This window comes from Anser cygnoides, chromosome 3 (assembly GCF_040182565.1).
Source record: "Anser cygnoides isolate HZ-2024a breed goose chromosome 3, Taihu_goose_T2T_genome, whole genome shotgun sequence".
Classification (NCBI taxonomy): Eukaryota; Metazoa; Chordata; class Aves; order Anseriformes; family Anatidae; genus Anser; species Anser cygnoides.
In genome coordinates this window covers 89262012-89285363 of record NC_089875.1, presented here as the reverse complement: position 1 = coordinate 89285363, position 23352 = coordinate 89262012, and the positions used below count along the sequence as shown (strand labels likewise).

At 41.8% G+C, this 23352-nt stretch overlaps 1 protein-coding gene across 5 annotated transcripts in view; it reads right to left on the bottom strand.

Annotated features, from left to right (window-relative positions):
- FILIP1 (filamin A interacting protein 1) overlaps positions 1 to 23352 on the bottom strand; it is a 131457-nt gene that overhangs the window by 27656 nt on the left and 80449 nt on the right. For all 5 annotated transcript variants that reach the window (XM_048050431.2, XM_048050427.2, XM_048050432.2 and 2 more), the window contains 2 exons: positions 16216 to 16389; positions 14272 to 14450 (listed from right to left, as the gene is read on the bottom strand). In XM_048050431.2, coding sequence (XP_047906388.1) covers positions 14272 to 14450; positions 16216 to 16389 — 353 coding nt within the window. The remainder of the gene's footprint in view (positions 1 to 14271; positions 14451 to 16215; positions 16390 to 23352) is intronic.

Sequence of the window (23352 nt, the reverse complement as noted above, 5' to 3'; positions counted from 1 at the left end):
GCATCTTGATAAAATGTGAAAATTTCAAATATCGAGGGAGGGGAGAGGTTGATATTAATTTGCTGCTGAAGATATGGTGAACAAGGTGATACATTGTGCCTTCTGAACACAAATAAATAATGAAGATAGATGTAATAAATTCTTGAAACATGACTTTGTAGGAAAAGCCTGAGAAAAAGACTTCAAGTTGGACCCTGTGCTGTTATATCTCAGGCAATACATTTTATATGGCTTATGTCATGCACACTAAAAACTTCATTTGGTGAGCTGCACTGACAACTGGCTTTGTTCACCTTTGTTCTTATTTAAAACAGGTTGTTCCATGCAGCTGTTAAAAAAAAAAAAAACTGTGCACGCACACACACATGCACACATTCACACACAGGCTTTTTTATTACTCCCCAGATCTTTCTAAATATGTCATGCTGATTAGATTTAAAATTATTTTTCTCTTTGCAGCATGAAAATTGCCCTACACTAGGGCATGCTGCCTTTTATGGAAGCATGATTCAAAAGTTTAAAAAAGCAGTTCTGGATTTGTTTTTCTTTTCCACTTTTTTTTTTCTTCTGTTTTTCTACTTCCATAACACTTGTGTGTATCCTCTTGGTACCTGGGAAAACTTAGTATCTGCAATATTTCATGCGTGACTCAGATATTTTAATAAATAAATAGAGCAAATTTAACTGCAAACCGTAGATGATTACAGAAATGCACCACACAAGGTTATAGTACTCATTTCTTCTCTCCGTGAGTAGCAAAATCTGCATTGGTGGGGCTCACAGAATCCCAGAATGGCTGATGTTGGCAGGGCCCTCTGGAAGCCATGAGGTCCAACCCCTGCTCAAGCAGGGACACCAAGAGCAGGCATCCCAGGACCATGTCCAGTTGGCTTTTGAAGGTCTCCAAGGAGGGAGACTCTAGAGCCTCTCTGGGCAACCTGTGCCAGTGCTCAGTCAACCACACAGTAAAGAAGTGCGTCCAGATGTTCAGAGGGAACCTTCTGTGTCCACCACCAGGACCCCCAAGTCCTTCTCTGACAGGCAGCTTTCCAGCTGGGAGGCCCCCAGTGCATACTGGTGGATGGGGTTGTTCTTCCCAGGTGCAGGGCTTGGCATTTCACGATTTTGCTATCAGTCTACCACTCCAACATGTCCAGATCCCTCTGGATGGCAGCACAACCCTTTTGTGTTATCTGCAAACTTACTGGTGGTACGGGTACGCTCTGCCCTCCTTGAAATAAAGATGATTACAGATGAAAAAGGAGACGTTTACACTAGTTATACCTAGTCAATGACACATTTTTATAGTACATTTTGATCTTTATGTTGTGAATAGGCACCAATACTGTCATAGAAGCAGGCTGTGGCCCTTTGACCAAAGCGTCTCTGGAGTCAGCATCAGAGGTGTCCAGGACCTCAGAGAAATGCCACATGTCAGGATGGTTCCTTGCTGCCCCCTGTAGACCTGCCATTTTTACTGACAACTGTGCTTAATCAGAGCATCCTGTCTGCTGCGTCCCTATCATTTCTCATGTTTTTCTAATTTACTCACTTTTGATGTGTTAAGTGTTCATATGGAAAAATGACGTGGAGGAGTGAGCTTGAGGCTTTGAGAACAGGGAGAGTCGTGGCTTTTTGCAGATTACCAGGAGATATACTTCATCTTTTGGTGGTGTCTTGGCCTCTTTTGCTTGACTTGGGTCTGGGACACGAGCAGCTTCACAGTTCTCCTAGGGCATATGTGCCATGGCAAACTATGGTCTCAGAGAAAACCATTTTTTTCTTAGGAAACCTTAGTGATGGAGGGCTTTTAATGCTGGAACTTAGAGACAGCAAGCCACAATGGCCCAGGGTGTGGGACCAGGCTGACGTGTTTCCAGAGACTCTCTTAAAGAGAAAATTAATTGTAGCAGCCATACTACATTTGCACACAGCAGAACCCAGCTTCTGCTCCGTCACACAGCACCTTCTCTCTCTCTCCATAAATGTTCTCCCTCAGACCTCCCATTTTAGAGCAATTCTTTTACTTCAGAGTGGCATGACAAATCTCGGGGTCTTTCAAGCAGCTCTTAAAACTGACTGTTCCTATTCTGTATTTGTACAATTCAGCCTCCTCAGATGGCAAAGGGTCCCAAGTACTCCTACAATATACAGCGTAAGAAATGATGGTGGCTATCACAAGAAGAAAGAATGATATTAATAACAAAGGAGTAGGCCTGACTGATTTTCACCCGTGAGTTGCTTTTGTTCTGTTGATAGCTGGCTCTGCTGTTGCCCCTTCGTTTGCCTCCCTCTCATCTGACTTCTCTGAGCATGGGGTTACAGAAGAGAAATACTCCACCCAGACTTAAGGGTCACATTTTTAAGCATGAAACTCATAAAGAACTGTAAATAACTTTTAAAGCAAGCAACTCATAAAGAATTGCAGTGAATATCCCCTAACTGGAAACTGAAAATCAAGATAGAAGTATTTTTTTTTCCCCCTAAGTGTATGATCTTCTGGTGCAAACAAGTTCTGGGAAGTCCCATTGCCTGTGCAATTGATCATGTGTCAAACAACATGACCAATATGAAGACTTCTGCTTTATTTTTGGTGCATCTCTCTTTAGATATCTTTCTGCATTTCAGTCTTGCCTTTGCTTGTAGCTCGGTCTGTCCTCCATCTTCACCCCTTCACCATCTTTCTTCCCTCTGTCATCAGCCTGGCAAGCCTACAGGACTCCGCTTCCACCAACACCTCATTCCCCTCACCACTCCCTTGGTTCTTTAATTCACATTAAACTCTAATTCACATTCACTTCCAAAATTCTTTGCTTTGTAGCTGCCATCCTCTGCCTTAAACCTGCCTTCTCGCTCTTCCTCATCCTTTACCTTCCTGTTCCATCTGTTCAGTTCTTGCTCCTGAAGGGATTAACTGCTTTAATTCCAGCTCACCTTTTTTTTTTTTTTTTTTTTTGACTTCATTTTCTTTTGTGCTTCTTCTCACTGACCTCTCCTCAAAGAAGTGTGATCCAGTGACCGATTGGGGCTGGAAGGCAGGCACACCTGAGTCCTACATCTAAAACTAAAAGTTGTCCACCTCACTGCTTCCTATTTGATATGTTACTGAAATAATGCATTTGAAAGAGTTAATAAAACCAGTGGGGAGGAAAAATGAAAGATAACAGGCTCCAAATAATTACTGATTTCTTTTTTAACATCAACCAATCCAAGCGATAGTGTCACCATGACAGGGTCTCAGCCATGGGAGGACTGTTTACAAATAAAAGAGTGAAGAGATTTAACAATCTACATTTAGGAAGCAGCATCATTCAAATAATTGCATGCACTGTGCTAGTCAAGCTTGTTCTCCAGCTGCTTTGTACAACAGCTATGAAGCCTGAGAACAAGACTTTGCCCAAGTGGGGTCAGTAAAAGAACCTCTCTCCCTCAGTTCAGGGTCTCAGATTTTCTTAGAAATGCAGGCTATGCTTGCACTGTTTTATATTACATTTTGCCACCTCAGTCACAGCTTGACATAAAGATAAAGCAGTATGCACATATAAAAACAGAGAAAAATAAATCATCTCATGAAGATTCGTTCCTAGTTTTTAAACTCCAAACTTTGTGATTTAGCAAATAATGGATCCTCAGTAAAAGCTTCAAATGCTGTGCAAGAGCAATCAGCTGCTCCTTTTATGACCTAAACTGAGACTGATAGATTTTAACAACATCAGCACTGAGTAATCCTGGCTTTCACCACATCCTAATATGCCATGTCCCAACTGTCAGTCTGAAGAGCTAAGAAGGTATTTGTTAACACTCATGCCAGGACCCTCAGCTCTTGCCCGGAACACAAAGGAGCACACACATGCCCACCACATCTGTCTCACAACCATAGCCTTGCCAGTGCTTTCTGCCCCTGTGTTCTGAAGGTGCAGCATAAATGGGAAAAAGAAAAAAAAATCCCTACACTTACACAAAGCTTTTCTACTACCACGTAGCTAATTGATATAGCTCATGCATTTGTTGGGTTTGTTGCTTGTATTAGATGTGTGTCTATTGAGAGGCCATTGCAGCAGAGAATGTCCTTGCTGTATACCCCACAGCACTCACCCAGGGGCTGGACTCCCCCAGGGTTTGAGCCTGCTATTTTAACCTCATACTTGTATTTGCTAAGACCAAAAAAACTGGGAGTCTGGATTCCCAGAGCCCATGGCTCTCCCATAACGACAAACCCATCAACCCATCTTGCAGCTGATGCAAGACATGAGACCAATCTCACACAGTAATTGTGAATTGCAAGATGCTGTTCCTGCCTCTGCTTGCCTTACAGTTTCTTTTCTACCATCTCTGCCTTGCCCTCTGAACAACTGCACTGCCTGTGTGTCCTGGTCCCGCTGATTTCTAATTGTGTATTTGTTTTTCAGCTGTCGACTTCCACTGAGCATCCCTCACTTACAAATTGCTATTATTTTTCAAAATGTTGTAGTGATGTAAGTGCAAATGATGCCTCACACAACAAGAGAGGCAACAGTTTGGAAAAGCTTACAGCTTCCTTGGCAGAACCAACAGGCGATAGTGGCCAAAATAACTCGAAATATACAGACACTATTTGGCTATAGAAATTATTTTAAAATAGTATGGTCCTAAATGCTTATTATCCTGAACATAACTGCAGACAGAGCTTATATAAAAATACAATCATAAAGGAAATAAATATTGTTGATGCGTTATTTTTTTGGAGAGCAAACTCTTATTCAGAAGCTGTAACTCTGCTAACTGCTGTACTTGCTACATTTATATATGCATTTTTGGAGTTCCTACTCTGAGCCTCATTTATCCCATTAATCAAGAAGAGCTCTCCTGACTTCGAAGGAATTGCACCAGTGCCAGATTTGTGCTCATGAAACCCAGAGTCAGGCTGGTGTTTTTACGGATTAGTTATTTCCTAAGACCCAAAGAAGCTGGATGCAGGGAGCTCAGTGTGCTAATGATGGGCACAAAACAATAGTGCCTGTCAGTGAAAGCAAGTTGGACCAGCAGTGCTTGGCCTGTCAGGTGAGGACACGAGCCAGTCAAACCAGGACACGGTCTTCTCTGCTGAAGGATTAGTGGCACACAGAAGCACGAGATGTGCAACAACTGTGAGCAGCAGAGCTCTACCAGCCGCACCATCGGGATGGACAGTGCTCTGCCCCTGCCGCTTTTGGAAACCGGGTGGTATCCCGTCCAGTAATTTGCAAAATAAAAAACACTGAAAGCTATGCATCATTTTAAAATGAGTTAAGTCACCCAGGAAAAGCCTGATATGCAAATGTTGAAAGAGAATACTTCTATCCATTTCCAATTCCTCTGAAAATAAACATTTCATACGGAATTGTAGAGGAACTTTCAGCCTGTGATATATATACTTGTCACCAAGAGGCACTTTCTCACCTATGACATAATTGCTACCATCAGAGAAGCACTGCTGCCACTCTGCTGTAATTTAGCCTCATTTTCTGCTCATGTCATTATCCTTTCTCATTAGGGCATTACATATTCAGCTATGTTACTATTAATCTTTTCCCAACATAAGCAACTGGATAACAGAGCTGTGTGAATAATTGATTTTTCAATTCCTTAGCTGATCTAAAAATTCAACAAGTAATTATCAAATGAAATAATAATAATAAAAGCTTTATTTTTCTCTCTCATTCAAGAAAAAATGTGGATTTCAGTGAAACATTTGTTCATCTTGAATAAGCCATTTCATTCCATCTTTGTCATTTTAAGAAAAGCAGCAGGCAGGGAGGCAATATCTTGGCACCATTTGCCAAACCAACAAGTGAGAAATCCTCCCTTTCCAGGAGACAGAGAGTCCCAGCCCAGTGAATTCCTGCGTCTGGGGAGTCTGAATGCCCAGGCACTGACCTACAAGGACATTTTCACCCCTTGGGTGGAAAGAACTCAGAAAGCATGTAAATGATTTGTAAAATTGGAAAAATTTTACATGGGAAGAGTGGGAACAGACCTCCCCAGGTGATGCAACACGGTGACCAGGCCTCCTCCAAGAGGTGACTTCAGATCCCATCAGGGTGAAGGGAGAATTGAAAGTCTCCCACAGTCCAGGTGAGCAGCATAACCACAGGGTTATTTGGTATGGTTTTTGTTTGTTTGTTTGTTTGTTTTTTTGTTTTTTGACTAGCTGGTCTTATGAATTAAGCCACTAGATTTCCTTTGGTGATATTTCTAACAGTCTTCTTACACACAAAGTGGCCTTTGTAAAACAAAATTTTAAATAATTAGTCCAAATGCAAACTATGACAACTCACTATTAGCATCATAGGTGCTTTATAAATACGTGCTCAATTATACATATTTTATTCTACATTCCTTCTCCCTTACATTTGCAGAAACTATGGAAAGTTTCATGAGAACATTTACTTTGGATTTTTGCATCCCCTTGTTCTTTATTTTTTTTATTATTTTTCATTCTGCCTTAAGATTTTTCCACATATAAGACTCAAAAAGAAACGAAAACTGAAATGACACAAACATAAAACTCATTATTGGTATTCTCTGCTGCTGGTGGCATGCCTATAATCTATCACCTATTATTTGCCAGCATTGTCCAGAGGTCTTAAATAATGTTATTGCCTCATGGTACTTGGCACTTAAACTCACAAGTAGAAAGGACTTCTGCCAAAAGGCTCTTCTGGCTTACACAGATATGAGAACGTAAGGGGAACTATACTGCGTCAGACTGGGGCCAGTTCTTCCCCAATGTTGTGTTGTTGATTATGGCTGGGGAGACGATACCAGAAACAGCACAGAGCCAGGGGTCCTGCCTGCAGCTTTGGGTCACCCTGGCAGCTTCAGCAAAACAGGGATGCCTCAAGTTCCTTCCAGGCAGTTGGGATTAATTCACAGCCATGGAGGTAACCTTTACCAATTATCCCGTGCTGGTTAGATACACACTCCTGTGTGGAAGGAACAAAAATGTGGCATGAAGAGGTGAAATGACATGGTAAGTGACCAAATAGCAGCATTACTGTTAGGATTTCAGTGGAACCTGTTACTTTTACTGAAACCTTGTTTTGGTCTTCCTAATAAAATAAATCCTTAGGGGAGACCTTGACTCAGTTCTTGTTTCCCCCAACAACACAGCAAGTCACCCTCTTAATTATGCCAAACAGAGATTCACTTGCATCCATTCCTCTCCCAGTTCTCTTCCTTCTGCCACCCCCTCTCTACCACTGCCCTCGATTACGTTCTCATATCTATAAGGAGAAGGCGCCTGAGATCCTGGCAGGAACAACAGCAAAGGATGGAAAAAGCATTGCATCTTTTTAGGGTTGGGACAGCTCCTTGCATAAGCTCACTGAGTCAGAACAGCCCCCCAGATCAGATGAAATCCTGAGGTTCTTCACACAAGTTAGTGAAAGTTATTTGATGGTGTAGAGCATGTCTTGAATATCTGTAGGACGTTAATTAACATAGTATGTCATATTCTTCACTAGTCATTCTGTACATCTCTGCAGTATTAAACTTCCATTTATACATAAAGCAAATGTCCAACATGTTCAAGCTTGAGTGCCTTTTTAACATATATTTATACTTGTAAATAAGTGGCATCTGTCTAAAATGTTTAGAAATTCAGTGAAACCTGGCACGTTCACTAAAACCTGTTTCTAATCTTTCTGAATGAGGAAGCAATTTTCCCAACATGACCCCGATTCAGTTCTCATTTTCTTTGCCTAAAAAAATGACAACTTAAAAAGATGGCCTCAACAGAACCGTGAACTGATATTTATTTCAGTAGTATAATAACTCTGAAACATGCCAAAGACCCCTTAAATGTTCAAATTGTTACCTATTGCACCCTGGACAGAGTTTGGGTCCGTGAGTAGATTTTGAATGAAGTAATTTTTTTCCCCCCCATCTGACCCTGGGAGCATTTGAATTGATGATTTTAGCAAGCAAACTTGGTAGGAATAATGAACTACATATAGTTTTGTATAATAATTCTCTCTCAAGGGCTGTGAAGCTGATGCCTACTTAGAAATAATTTTGGAAGAATAGCTGAAACAACACATGATGCTATTTTATATAATCCCAGAAGTGACTGAAAGACTGGACAGTTTTGAAGACTATCCAAGTGTGAAGAGATGGATTTGGATTAGTCCCAGCTCATGGCAAGCCTCACATTGTGTAAGACTCGCAATACTTTCACATTGTTTCTCCACAGTTCGATGTGGCTGTTTGTTCTCTCATTTTTAAACTACCTTTGGAGCTGTTTTGTTGGAGCTTGAGACCAGAATCATTAGTTAAAACATGAGCTTCAAGCAAGTTGCAGGGAACAGCCACGGCCTTGCAGTCTTTACAGCTAGAACTGTAAAACAGGACCTGTAAAATGGATGACCTTCAGATTTACTTAACTGTGCAGAACTGGTATTTGTCACTGCCAGGTTTATTCATTTATTTATTTTAATAGACTACCACAGAATTTGTAATCTGTGATCTACAAATGTATTACATTGGAAGGAAAAAAAAAAAAAGTGTTTCCAAACAATAAGATAGCATGTCAGCTTAGAAGAAAAGAATAAAAACTGTTTATTTTTTTTTATTAAACTGTAGCCCTTGCCTTCTACATTATAAGATTAAAGGTTTAGAAATGCAATTACTGAAAAGTAGACAGAGAGTGACTCAATGCTTTACTACAGCCAGTAATGTGAGGAAAGATGAGTAACTACTGTAGGCAATGGTGAATTGCCACAGTCCCATTGGGCTGGCTTTCCCTTTTTTTGGGTCACAATTTGGAAACTAGGACAGAGAAACAAAGAACAGATGAGAAAACCTAAAGTCTGGGTACAAATATGGCTAAGAAATCTTGGAAGAAAAGAAACAGCAAAAAAAAAATAAATGTAAAAGATCTTAATTTCCATACTTTAAAGGATCCACCAACAGATTACACAGTTACAGGCCAAAGTCTGTGCTATCTGTTTGTACCATACACCTCACCCCAATATCTAGGAATAGGGCTATTCTTATCACAGCATTTGGCCTTATTCTGGTAAATCACAGAGATTTATTAGCCCTGAACACTTCATACTTTTGGCTTGATTGTTCCCTATACAAGAGATGAAGGCTCTGCCCTGTTGTCTTTCTGCCAGCTTCTTTATTTTACAGTCTCAATAAAAAATCAAGAGAAAATGCAAACTGGAAAGGTAACATACACAAAATCTCCAAGCTCTTTCTCACTCCAGCCTCTACACTTGCTTGGGTCCAGTAAATAAAGGGAAACAAAAATGCAGGCACTCCCCAGTGAAAGGCTTGGTGCTGCCGTCTCGTGGGAAGAGGAAGAAGGGGAGATTGGACAAAAAAAAAAAAAAAAAAGAAGAAAAAAAGCAGAAATGTAAAAAGGGAAAACAAAAGAAGATTTTCTAAAACCTGCTAACATCAACACTCCCATTTTTGTTTCAAGACGGCTGTGTGCTTTATTGCTTGCAGATCGGTTTCCCCTTTGCAGGTGATGCGGGCCCAGAATTACATCACCAGCAGAGCAGCCAAGAGCATCTCAGTGCCAGGATGACCGAAGCCGAGAGGAATGCATTATCACAGACCGCGGAGGGACTCGCCAGTGCATTCCTTGCTGGGGGTGCTGTAATGGGGGAGGCAGAGAGGAGATGATTTTACGCAAGGACTGAAAGGAAACTTTGTAGAGGAAAGATCTGGGGTCACAGTCCTGCTGTCTCCTCTAAGCAGATCTAATTATGGTTGTGTACTTCAAAAAGAGGGTTTAACTAAAACCAGATTCAACAGGGCATTGCTTAGGGAGTACAGAATGAGTCCTCTCAGCCCTGCCTTTGAGGAAAGCGCAAAATGCCTCAGTGTGCAGGGAGCGCTGTCCCTTTGGTTGTAAAGAATAACTTGAAGCCACAGCAAGAGAAGCAAGAACCAACTTAAAATCCTCATTGCTTCGATGAAGCGTTCCGTAAAAATGTGACCATACGTACTATCAGTGCATCCATACGAACAACGCTTACGTTAGATACTTAGTGTGATTTACTGACACGCTGTGTGGTGCAGTAAAAGTCTCAGCAGTCTCGAGGATCATGCTGGAAATGATCAAATGACTCACAAAGCTGTCGCACAGATCACCCTCAGCAAGCTCCAACAAAGCCTTGCTGCCACATCGCACCATGTATGCAGCAAACAATGTCCCGTGCATCTGAAAGAACACCCCCCACACACATTTGGAAGACTTGCAGGCTATTTCTGCCATCCCGCGGGACCGCCGCAGCCGTCCTCACCACAGGCCTGTTTCTGAACCATTAAAATCAATGGGAGCTTTCCAGTGCTTTTAATAGAAGTAAAATATGCTGTCAACAAACTGGATTAGAAGAAGAGTACAAGACAAATTGTTCAGAGATTAGCACCTCTGAAAATGTCAGGATTTCAAACCTCACCTTTTAGGTCGAATCAAGAGCTTGAAGCAGTACCAAGGTTGCGCAGGGCTCTTCCCCTTTCCAGGGGGAAAAAGGGCTGCTGATCAGACAAAAACATTTATACTCAATCCTAAAGTTTTACTTTTTCCTCCCCTACAGCTCCCTAAAGAAGCCTGAGGGCTGGGACTCAGCAGCCCAGAGATCAACCAAATTTAACTTCATGTTCACCCAGCTTTGTACAAGAGTTTTTGGGGGTATAGAAGTGCCCATAGCTGGTTCAGCTGTGGCCAGATCACCCAGTGACCAAGCTCATGCCACCAGCTCATTCCCTAATGTGCCACTGAAAACCAGGAGGGTGCCTGTGCTGAGAGGACTAACTTCACCATTGCAGCTGCTGTGGGATCTCCTGATCTTCAGGTGTCCAAGCCACATTGTCAATGCAGCTCCACACAGACCCCTCATTCTCCACCAGAGACTCCTCACCCGACCGTCTGCCACCAAAGGTCTCTGTGGAGGCCCAGGGGGCTCCAGCTCTTCTTATTCCTCAGCCTAGCCAGCAGGCTGCAGGGAGAAGGCTGATTTGCAGTCCTGCGGAAGGGAGATAAGATGCCAAAGGAGATCTTGATGGTATGGAGACAGTGGCTGAGGCATACAGGCGTGGAAAAGGGGAATTTTGGTCAAATGGTAAAAATTGAAAATACCGTCCCTAACTTTCAAGACATACTCATCTTTATGCAGTGACTTTAGCATACTATAGGGAAATTTGCAAAACACTTCAGCCACCATGTTTATAGAAGAACCTTCCACTAAAGGCATCAGATTTTGTTCATCTCTATCTGGCAAAGGGTTGTCATTATTTTCTACCATTTTCCTGTAATGTGTTGACATTTTCCTATAGCCTTTCTACAGTTTACTTGCAGAGCCAACACCAACAGCCAAGCCCTCCTCACTGCTTCATTTTATTCCTCCTAGCTGCCTACATTTCGAATATCCTTGTGTACAATTTTCTCTTTTTTATACCTTTCATGCATAATTATTCTTGACAAATTATGTTTTTCTCTTGCTTCTTTCTCGCTGTGCAAGGCTGGCCTAATAATTAGTTTCACATAGAGACTATTAGCTTTCATATTATGTTGTTGTGGATGGATTAGAGTTCATGTGTGAAAGTATATGCAAATAAATATTCCAAAGTAAATGCATGTAAATGAGAGTGCTGGAAATGCATTAGAACCAAGGGATATTTCTGCTCTTAGAGAATTCCCCATTTTATCTCGTTTGAACTCTCACAGGACAGCAAAGCAGATGTGGCTTCTAAAAGCTGGTGTGGACGACATTAGTGAGGAAAGATTGGCAAAACACTGCAGAAATTATTCCTTGCAAACAGGACAGAAATTATGGCTGCTGTCATTGTACCAGGCGGCTGTGAAATGGCCGTCCCACAGGACTGTTCTTCCTCCTGCTCACCCTGTCTCATTAACGTTATAACTGCGCGTATAGCAGAGCGGCTGACGGGCAAAGTTCACCTTAGTGTCCCTTTCCTTTTTCATGGCGACTACAAGTCTGTTCAGCTCTTAACAAAGTATCCCTTGGGCCTCAAAGCACAACAATAAAAAAAAATATGTATATGGTGATACTTATAAAACAAGAATGCTAGGCAGGAGCCTATGAACTGCCTTTAGGCAGGCCAGTTCTCTGTCCCACTATGCACATTAAGTGAGCATGGTGTTGTGTTTATATATATATATATATTAACCTATCACAATGTAATCTTTCTATTGCAAACTGTCATTTTGACAAAAATCTCTTGCTGGCTGCCATTACAGGGCTTTCCTGACAAGTCATCCCATCGTCTGCTCTCTCCTGGAAAACAGCCTTTGAAGCACACTACTTCCAGTTTTCAAAACCTACAAAGATGCGGGTGAATCATGAGTTTTATGTGCACACAGCAAACAGAGATGAGGAGTTGAGGTCATTCAGAATATATGCCAGTGAGTGGTTTCCAGGCCATCCTGGCTTTTCTAACCCGCTCTGTAAAGGGATGCAGAAGGAACAGCCTAAAGAGGGAGGGATGTGCGTGCTGGTTTTCCACGTTTAGTCATGTGCCATGTCCTCTCTGCTTGGTTGCTACTAAACGTGATGTGATTTTTCTCATTAGTGCCTTGGACAAAGTGGATTAAGTAGCAAACACCAGGTTGCTCTGGTCACTCAGCATAAACCAAAAGCACTGCAGCTCTTCATCTGCAACCACCAGTACAGAGGCACTGGTGACTAAAGCTAGAGGATTTGGTTATTCTCAAAGATTTCAACACATGTTCAAACTCAAATTCCCCTTTTTTATTGCTGTTTTTCCAAAAATTGTACGGTATAGGAAAACTGGGGTTTAAAAGACACAGAAGAGCAGGAAGAGTATGTGAAAATGCCCCTGGGGATGGGAGCTGATATCCTAGCTGTAGTAATGTGAGGCAGAAATATTTTAAATCAATTCATTAAAGGAAATTGGTTCAAAGCAGTTTATAAACTTAGGCTGTTTAGTGGCCTTCAGAAATTCAGCTGGAATAATAAGGAGGCAGCAACTGATACATTAAACTGAATTTAAAATGTAAAGAGAAATGTAAATGGTATTTTAATACAGCCTTTACTTTTGTAGCAATTCAGTTGCCTGCATCTCCACACATACACAGATATTCATCATAGAGAAAAAATGACATCTAAGAGAATCAGATATGAAATTACTCCTTACTTGGAAATACAACAGATTTTTTATTTTCTCTTAAGGGAATAAAATTGTTAATATGCAGACACATTTTTGTCCTTTAAAGTTTGCCAGTCAACACAGGAAGACAAAGAGCCAGAAAAACAGCAGCTATTAAACAAGGAAATATGGTCACTTTAGCTCATGTGCCACCTACTCAAAGCTGGCACTGAACAGAGCTCAGGAAATTCACTAAACAATTTAGCTCCTGGCTTTTTGAAAATGTCTGCCACCAGACTGTGGTTTCCTCAAAAGCATTTCTTCTTTGAACTTGCCTTAAGTATTCTTCTCAGAGCTTTTTTTTTTTTTTTTCACCAAACTTTGTGGTTTGATTTCAAGTAGTTTGGTATGAGCATGACATTTCATATTGCAAAACTCAGACTGTTGCCAAGTGCTCGTTTTTCACCTAAGCTATGTGCTGCAAAAGGTGTCCTCTTTTGACTTAGAGGACAAACTACTCCTACAATGAGGAAAAATACTTGAAGGAAAGAAAATGGAGCATTGAGCCTGTTAGATAAAGAGCTTCAGGTAGTCCACCACAGGCTGGGCACATTTTGTAAAACACGAAAATATTTTCTTCCAGGGGGATGTAGATCTTGCCTGAGGCATACTCCATCAGAAATATGAAAAATAATGTAATTTTTTTGAATCTTTCCAAGCCTAAATGTGAAGGGCATGGCAAATTCCCTAACATTTGTGTGCCAATATCCAAACGGGTTGTTTTCCTTCCCAGTCCTCCTATGGTGACACAGTGCCCTGTCCTTCACAAAATGCAGTGCTCAGCTGAGCAAGCCAGCTCAAACTTTAGCCAACATAAATAACATCTGATCTCTCAAAAGCTATGAGGAGATGAACCCAAAATGGACATGAGTAATTCAAAACAAATTCATTTTTAAATTCAAGCGCACACTGCAGGAATGTTCAATGGTATTCTTCCAGCTCTAGACTTGCACGGTAATGTACCACTAACGTGAGAGGACTGACTTTTACAAATGGTTTACATGAGGTTAGTGCCATTTAAACACAGGAAAGACCAGACCATGTCACTGCTGAACTGCAAGATATTGGGATATCGAGGGTATTCTTTGCACTGTTGTGGGTACTCACCTCTCCCGCTCCTGCTCCAAGAGGTTGGTAAAGTCATCGCTCTTGTTCATGTAATCTGTATGTTTATGCTTCTCATTTTCAAGCTCATAAACTGTGCGGCGATGGCATTTTTCTGCCAAAAGAAGCTGTTCCAGCATGCGTCGATATGTCTCCTTCTGCTTTTCTTCAAGCCTGTCCAGCTGGGTTGTAGGAAAGGAGAATAGGTTATTTTAGAGGTTTCCTTGCTTACTTCATCTGATTTATTAACAAACAGTGTCATGTTTGGTAAATGTAAGTCCCATAATTTTACATCCTGCACTTTACATAAAGCAGTGCCTAAAAATAGGAGTAACTGTCCTGTAAAAATAATGATTTTTTTGGACAATGCGTTTGCAATAAACATTTACATCATTCTTGGATACACAAAGGACAGGGCTTCATGTGGTTTTAGAGTAACAAACAATATTGCTGCAGTGCAGAATGCCTCCCGTGACAAGGTCCTGCATGCACTTTCCTCATTTCACATAGGAAAAGCAGTAACGAATCCCCAGGAGGAATACATGCTCTCAGACCCTAGGACCCCAAGTTCAAGTACCTCTATACGGACATGGACACCTATGTGAGTAGCAAAATATAAGCTCAAGGCTGAAATTTGAACTTCATCTTCAACACAGTTGTACCTGTAGGACTGCTGAGATAAAAAGTCTGAGTGGAGCCTGCTCTGCCCACCCGCTGCTCAGACCCTGTGGGAGTTGCATCTCCCTCTGCCCTGGCTTCACCAGAAAGCTGCTGTTTCACAGGTTGCCTCTGCAAACTGTGGGAAATGGGAGAGCAGGAGGGCTGCAGCTGCTCTCAAGCAGCCCTCCAGAAGCTGACCACGACAGTCAAAAAAGAGTCGATCCATTTTATAAAGGAACCAGGTTGGGCGCAGCCTTTGAGAGTAGATCTTTTGCACCATCCTATTTTAGTTCCCACATAACCTCTGTGGACCTAGACATGACAGAAGTTACTGTAGACTGAGGTCCCTGTCAAATTATCATATTCTTTAGACAAAAGACCTACTAAGCTCTTTTACTCTTGATAGTCAGTATTTCATGCATACTTCCAAATGCTAATGTTTGCTTTCCTTATTTAGTATCACCCCTCCAAAATCCCAGAAGATACTGCAACAAGGGTGCAAAGTATAAAGACACCCTGTGGTAGACTCAATTCCTGGTAAAAATGTAAATGTTCTGAACCAAGGAACTATGAAGAGTTGGACAGATGCTATGGTGTACTGTACGGTATGTTATTGCGTGCTCTTTCTCCATGCCCTGGACTGTTAAGAAACTATAACCATAAGCAGTGGTTGCTTATTTTGGCATTCACACTGGCCTCAGACATTCCCAGGTCTATTCTACATTTATTTATTGCTTAGATTTTAAACCAAGGGTTTAAATCTTTGGTTTAATGTCCTGCAGATCTCCTTAAGGGGCTGAACTGACTTCACAGCCCTGGAACTGAAGAGACATAAAATGATTAGGGATTTGTGATCCTGTAAATATGGTCAAAGTCAATCTCTGTTGGTCTTCTTTTCCTAACTACTGCTGTGATAGTGCTCTAGTGTGCCAAGAAAGTCACAGAGCACTTACCAGTGCTGTGAGCAGTAGTTTGGAGCCTATAATTGAAAGAAATTTAGAAAACAGAAACGCAACACCCAAAGATTTTGTTCTCACTTACCTGCACCAGCCCTAAGGAGCATACAAGGTCTATATTGTTTGTGTTCAAACCCAGTGATTTTGCTTATAATTTATTCTGCTGGTTGAGAGAACAAGAATATCCATTTTTTCTTCGATTTTGTGTAATTTGCACAAGAATTGTATTATCCTTTTGTGAGCTTTGCACACATGCAAAGTACACAGAGCTTCCCTTTTGGTTAGGATCCCCCCTGCACAGACTTGTAGATGTAAATCAAGAAGTTATTACCTCTGAAATTGGTTTCTCATAGACGTCTTCCCCTATAGATTTTTCTTGGGCAAGGATGGCATCTCTGTGTAGCACTCGCAGCACACTCTCTGGAGCAGCAGACCCATAATGAGCTTCTAAAACTTCAGGTTTGGTTTTCTCTGTCTTCAGCATGTGGATCACATCCTCTCTTGCCTGTAACATGGCAAATCAGTACCATAAGCCAACCTGCTAACCAACAAGGGAAACAGGGAAAACAGGGCCATTTCATATGTACAGACTGCATACACAAAAATAACATAAATGAGAAGAATGCTGGGCAGCCATTGCAAATATAAAACTTTGGGAGATACCAGAGTAAACACAATCTGTGTAAACCAAATTTAGTCCCTGCAGGCATTAATTATTCTATTCCTGCCTGTCATTACATTTGAATGCAGTGGGTTTTTATCTGGGTTGAAAGTAAAGCCAGGGAACATCATTAGTCTTCATGTACTTTTTCACTTATTCCCTGCCCATGCTGTTTACTGACTGCAGTAGGGGGATGAGTAAAACAAGCAGCACAAGTGGACTGAATTAATATTTCTCAGACAGCCTCATGTCAAGTATTTCCTAGTAGCCCGCTACCTTACTTTGTGACTACAGGTTCTCTTCAAGTAGATTTTAAAATAAAGTTTTCTAACTTTAGTTTGCTTAAAAAAAAAACACCACCACCACCACCACCAACAACAACAACAAAAAAAGTAGAAACAAAACCCACATGGGAGCTCCTTGGTTTGCCTGGAGGGCTTATCTCCCACAAGCCCAAAAGGATACAAAGCAGAAGGGTACAGGCACCAATTTTTCTTTTGCTTGCCTTTCAGATACTCAAACCATGTGAGCTTGGGAAGTAAATTAAGAGCTAAGGAAAAGTTTGGATATTTTAGGAAAAATCTCTTGCAAATCCAGCCCCTATGTAAGCAATGACTGTTTAGAATTTATGAACTGGCCAAAGCTTCATGCTTTTCCAGTGTTCGTAATGGCACTCTGTATTATCCCTGTAGCAAATCTTAAATCTTTACCCAATACCACAGAGACATCACAGCTCTACAAAACCATCTGCTTTTAAAATGAGCAAGGAAATAATTTCAGGAAATGACAAAGACCATTTAATCTTTTCTTAATAAAATAGAGTAACATGAAAATAAATAAAAAATGAGCTTGAGGCAAAGATCATGCCACCCAATTGAGAGCTAGATGAATTATAAACAGCTAACTGTAGGGGCTTACCCTCTACAACATTTTGTAACCTTAAGTAAAAGCTTTACATGTTGCTCTGTCTGCAAGATACAAACAACAGACTGGAATGGTATTAAAGTTTTTCCAGCATGAGTGTGGGAAGGGTGCATTGCTCACAGATGTCAAAACTACAAGTGAATTATGCAGGCCAGTCACAAGGAGTGCCAAGAGAGCCTGTCCACCTCCCTGCCTCATGTCCTGGGAATATGCCACTCTCAGAACAGAAGAAAAAAAAAAAGATATTTTAGGAAAGTTTTAGACAGTTTCAAGAACATACAGTATTTATATTCCTGTAGAAATAACAGTTATCTTAGTGTCTTTGTTACTATGAGGCTAGCGCTTCTAGTCTGAGAAATGTTTTTTTCTCTCTGTGGTGAATGAATGCAATAACCATTATAGGCTCTGGCAAGGCAGAGAGTAGGAAACCTCTCTGTCCCGTCACCTCACTAATATCAACAGACAATGACTACACTGGGTTCCTAAAATAAATGGTTGACTCTTCTTGTTGGCAACTAACTCTTCTGGTTAGTACCTACTGCTGAGCCCACTAAATGGCACCTGAGGACCTTGGCCTCAGTTTCCAGGCCATGTCTGTGTCGTCCCAAGGCATGAACTTGGTGTCCCATTGCGGGCCCCACACTGCAGGCATGCTCATGGGGGGCACTGAAAATACGGGGACGAAGGAGGCAGCACTTTTTGCCCTGTGCACCAAGGGCCACGGACACAGCCATGCTGAAACCTTGGCTCATTTTAGTGCTGAGCACAGGGAGCTCCAAATCCCCACTTGTCAGGAACAAGCCCACCTGGGAGCCTCAGCTACTGGGGGGAAGGGGGGAGGAAGGGAAGGAGGGTGAATTCATTCTCTCCTGTTGCAGCTGTCGGGCCTCACAAGGCATAATTAAACATTGACAGGTAAAGCAAACAGAGACAACTCCGGTGTGGTGATTTAGTGTCAGCAAAGCTGACAGAGGGACCACACTGCCCTTCCCAGCAAGTACGTTAGTTCCTGTCCAGTTATATACGGCTGTGCATACTTTCCTTCCAGCCTCATTAGCCTTTAATCATTGACGACTGAAGTGGAGCAACATTAGCAGGAGGGAATGAGAAAGTCCCTGAAACACCTTAAAATTTGCCAGTTAAGAGAAGTTTCTGGATGCTGGAGGCTTGGGTCCCCCAAGAGCCATCTGGAGAGATGTCAGGAAGCAGCTGATGCTGAACAGAGGATTGACACCCCAAGTGAGAAAGGGGAAGGTGTCCAAGCTCAGGCAGAACTTTGAAGGTTTGAAGGTCCTTGTTCACAGAACCACAGAACCACACAATGGCTGGGGTTGGTGGGACCCTCCGGAGGTCATCTGTTTCAACCCTCTGCTCAAGCTGGACCACCTAATGAAGGGGTCCCAGGACCATGTCTAATTATTCACTTTGTCATTTTAAAAGAAAGCTGTGACATGCTGAGCTCCAGAGCACAGGGCAGAGCCCTGGAAATCCTGAGCAGAGAGGTCCCTTGCTGCAGGCCGAGGGAAGGGTTGCCAGCCCGTGGGACAGGTTGGGTGGCACCTGCCCCCTCATGTTCCCCTTCATGGGCACTCGGGACCTGGATGACGGTAGCATGGCAAGGTGCCTTCTGCCTTTTCTGGATTTGGCCAGTGCTCTGTCATTATCTTTTCAAGGGTATCGCCTACTTCACCAAGTACTCTGTTTCCATGGATTTATGATAACAGTTTGTGAAAAGAAAACTAACAAACAGACACTCAGGTTGCTAGGAAGCACTGGAGAAAAAAAAAAAAAAAAAAAAGAAAAAAAAAGGCCTTGTGCTAATAATAAACTGGAGGGAAATTTCCTTTTATTTGGTCAGAGACAAAGCCTCAGCACAGAAAGATTCTGCCGTGCAACTACCCCACGTCTAGGTAGTTACATCCTAACTTTCCATCAGCCTTGGGATTTGCAAACCCCGATTAGCCTCTCTGAAGCTCCTTAGGATAAATGTACAGGGAAGGAGCTGAAACTGCAGGCCTGTATAATTCATGATTTCTTGTTTCCTCCTAATTGTCCACTGAAACTAGAAGACCCATAAGGCGATGTTTACTTTCCATGTATGGGTTACAACCATCACTGTATTAAACCTCAGGACACAGAACATTTCCAGATAACAAGTCAGAATAATCCTTTGGAGGAACACTTAGGCTACTTCAACACATGTACTTGCAAAGAGGTACAAGAGGTCCCTCTTCCTAACTAGGAAGAGCTATACTGGCAAGCTGTTCCTACTGATGGACATCTACTTTATGTGCTTCCCTTGCCTCAAAGCACAATGCTGTTTAGCATAAATCATAAGCTAGGAGACAAATAAAAGGAAGAGATTTCAAACGGGAAGTAAACTTGTATATAAATCACAGGCTAAAGTTGTTAGCTATTTTAGTGGCAGAAACATTGTGCTTGGCACAGGAAAGCCCTCTCTCAAGTCCACTTTTTTTTTTCTGGTGGTACTCTGATGAGAGAGAATACTCCAATTATTTGTGTAAGACCAGAAGATTGCAAATAGCCAGAGAAGCTCTTTAAAGCCAAGGTACAGAATTTAGAAAATACGTGCCTTTTCCTCTTTAGTATGTCATGACTTAAATTGTCCTCCGGAAAACTTGAAGATAAGCTTATATTTTCACTGTTGAGATTGTGGTTTCTCAGAAAATAAACACATTCTTCTGCTAATAAAGTGCTCTCAAACAGTTCATCCTCTGAGCTGTAGGAATGATCAAGTCAGATGAATGAGCATGTCACTTTTACCTCCTAGAAATACTCCCAAGGCAAGAAACACAAATGGCCGTATAGGTTGAGAGGTGTTTTTCCACATTCGTTTTCTTCAGGAGCAAAGCCTGCTTAGAGCCTCCCTGACCACCAAACTCCTACTGTCCCTGCTGAGAGAGAAACTGCAACGTCAAATTGTATCATCTGTCCAAGCCTCGTTTTGTCCTTACTGGAGGTGCCAAAATCTAAAGGATGATGGCCTCAAATCTTTAGCACATCCACAGAGGGTCTGAAATTCAACCAAGCACTGCTGTCCCACACAGCTCCTCCTGCTCTCCTGTCCCACTTCTCTACTGCCCAGTGGTTGCAGCACCTACTTAGGTGACAGGGTCCGTGCTTCTACCTGGGACAGGAATTCCGCAGCACAACACTCTCCTCCCCTCAGGCCTGCACACTGGCAGCCCAGCTGGAAGGCCGACGAGAGGCCACTTTTCACACGGTTACCCTGAAATACTCACTTTTTGGCAGAATAAAAGAGAAGGGCTTTCTTCTGCTTACAGGCTTGAGCAGAGCAGGGGTCTGAGTTCCAAACCTCACTTTAATACGTGCCTAGTAAAATATTTAAATGATATAGAAGGGATGTAAAGAGGTCCCTGCATAAAATTGAAACCATTTAGGAAACAATAGCATGACTCTGCTGCTTGTAAAAGGGGACTGGCAGCCTAGCAACCAAATTCTTGGTCAATGGAAAGACTGTTACACAAGCCCAGCATTCGGACGTGCTTCCTCCTCCTGCCCTGCCCTGCCAATTTACCACAGCCCTCTCTCCCCATTCCCACAGTCTTTGGCCTCTCCTGTGGGACTGTGAACAAAACTTAGCACCCACTAAACGGGGAATTTTTGCAATAGCCCATTTGTCACCTGGGAAATGGGACTGGGCTGGTCAAACTCGTTTCATATAAGGCATCTAGTAAATTGGGAAAAAAATTCAGTTGCATTCAAGATGGGCCAAATGGATTCAAAGTAATCACTGTCAGATGAGAGGAAAATCCAACTTGAGATCCTTTGCCAGGCCGTTTCCTAAACTGTTCTCATGAATTTTGTTTGTTCATAAGTTGTCTTCCTGAAAATTCACAGTGTTACTGCTCTCTAAATCTGTAACCATGTCCCTTACAGTTCAGTGTTCAATCTAAAATACATCTAATGACTTCAGAGTGACCTAAACACTTCAATAACATGATGAGATTCCTCTCAATTTATTGAAAGTAGTTCTGAAAATTCAGGACCAGGAGCAGAGCTAACAGGGAATACAGTAATACAATATTTTGAAGTTCTGATATTTCCATCTTTTGAGTATTTCTTTTCCAGTTATCATGACTGCCTGTTATGCCTGCACGAGTGAAAGCACCAAGTAACAGAGGTTTAATGTTTATGAAGTCATGTTTTTCTTGCTAGTGATTAATGGCAAGAAATAACTATAAAACCACAGACAGGAACCTTAACTTGTTACTTGTGGTGTTGTTACTTGTGTTTCACACAGTTCAGGTTATTAATAGTGCAACAGCTGCCCCGCACTGCATCAGAAACTAGATAAGGTCACAGGTTCTCTGTGCATCGTTGTGATCTTCCCAGTGGCTGACTTCCTAAATTCCAGTAGACTTCACAAACTTTTCACCTAGAGCTAAGAAACATCACGACCAAGGCATGCCTCTAAAGGAAATTGGGAGGATGCTCTCACACTGCTTTCTGCACTATCCAGGACACGCTCATGTTGTGTCACAGCCAGCAGGAATAGTTTTGTTTCTGAAAATTCCCATTAGAGACCTACATCATGTTTGTTTAGTTTAATTAAATGAAGACAGCATCTTCGGGCAACAGTAGTTGAAAAACTCTATCTGTAAAACTTTCCTAACACTAATCCGCATGTTTATACTCAGTAACTTCCCCTCTTTTCTTACCTTGGAAGGAAATTCAAGCAATTAAAAAGAAACCAAACTTTATTCATTTTGTATTGTGATGCTATGAGCACAAATAGAAAAATGAATAAAACTTACCCTGCCTACTAGAACAACACTTTTGCTACAGGCTTGCTTCCCCAGGCTATCCTTACAAACTGCTGCGAGGTCTGGGTGGAAACGTATTTTCAGGTACAGATGCATTTATTGCTTTAAAGTTAGGAAGTTAGATGCTTTACTGTATATTGCATCATAAAAAGCTCATTTTTGCTAGAAACTCAAGAAATATTTTTGTCTCCTATACTGGATGTCTGAAGTAGCCATGTTTGTATCACTCACCTAATGGTTCTAGCCATTGGAAGTGGTAGCTAATGACATGTATGCATCGTTTTTCTTGCAAGGAAGACAATGTAAGGTTTTTTCTTTCTTGTAATCTTAGCTAAATTCCCTGATACTTGAAACTGGGGAGTTCACTTGCACTGATTTCTTTTTTTGGATTCAGGTCTTTGTAAGTGATTTGCACTGGAAGAGATGAGTTCAGTGCTGAGAAGTGACCTCCAGTGCTTTTTGTACAAAAGTTTAGTGTAATATACCAGGAAATGCAAGCGGTGTCTTGTGACACTGGTGATATAAAACAGGGTTGTCCCTGTCTTGTTCGCACTGCACAGAACTTTCTGGCCCTGTACAAAGCCCTTGGAACTACACGGTGTATCTCATCCTGCTGTGAGTTATCTTACAGTGATAACACAGAAAGTCCTCCTAAAATCAATACTGAAGGAGAAGCACGTGATAGACCAGCTCATAAATCCTCTGAAGTGGCTCCAGAAGAATTAATTTGGCCTCTTATGTTTAAAAACATCCGCACTAAAGATTGGAGAGCTGGGGAGAAGCAGCACTGAACAGTATATTACTTCTTACAGCAAGCTTCGAAACAGATCAAATGAGCACTAGAAGACATCTGTCTGTTATTTCCTGCCCACACAGCTTTGTTCTGCTTTATTGCCAGAGAGCTCCATGGATGATGTCACTTTTTTTCTGAAGAAAACAGGCCACCAGAGCCTTTCACTGACATAATTAATTATCTGTAGTCTGGGCCACAGCCAGAAAATTCCCATGGTAAGGCCCCGAGAAGTATTAACTCCACACTGCTTGATGTTTTCAGAATTATTAGGGTCTGGGTTAT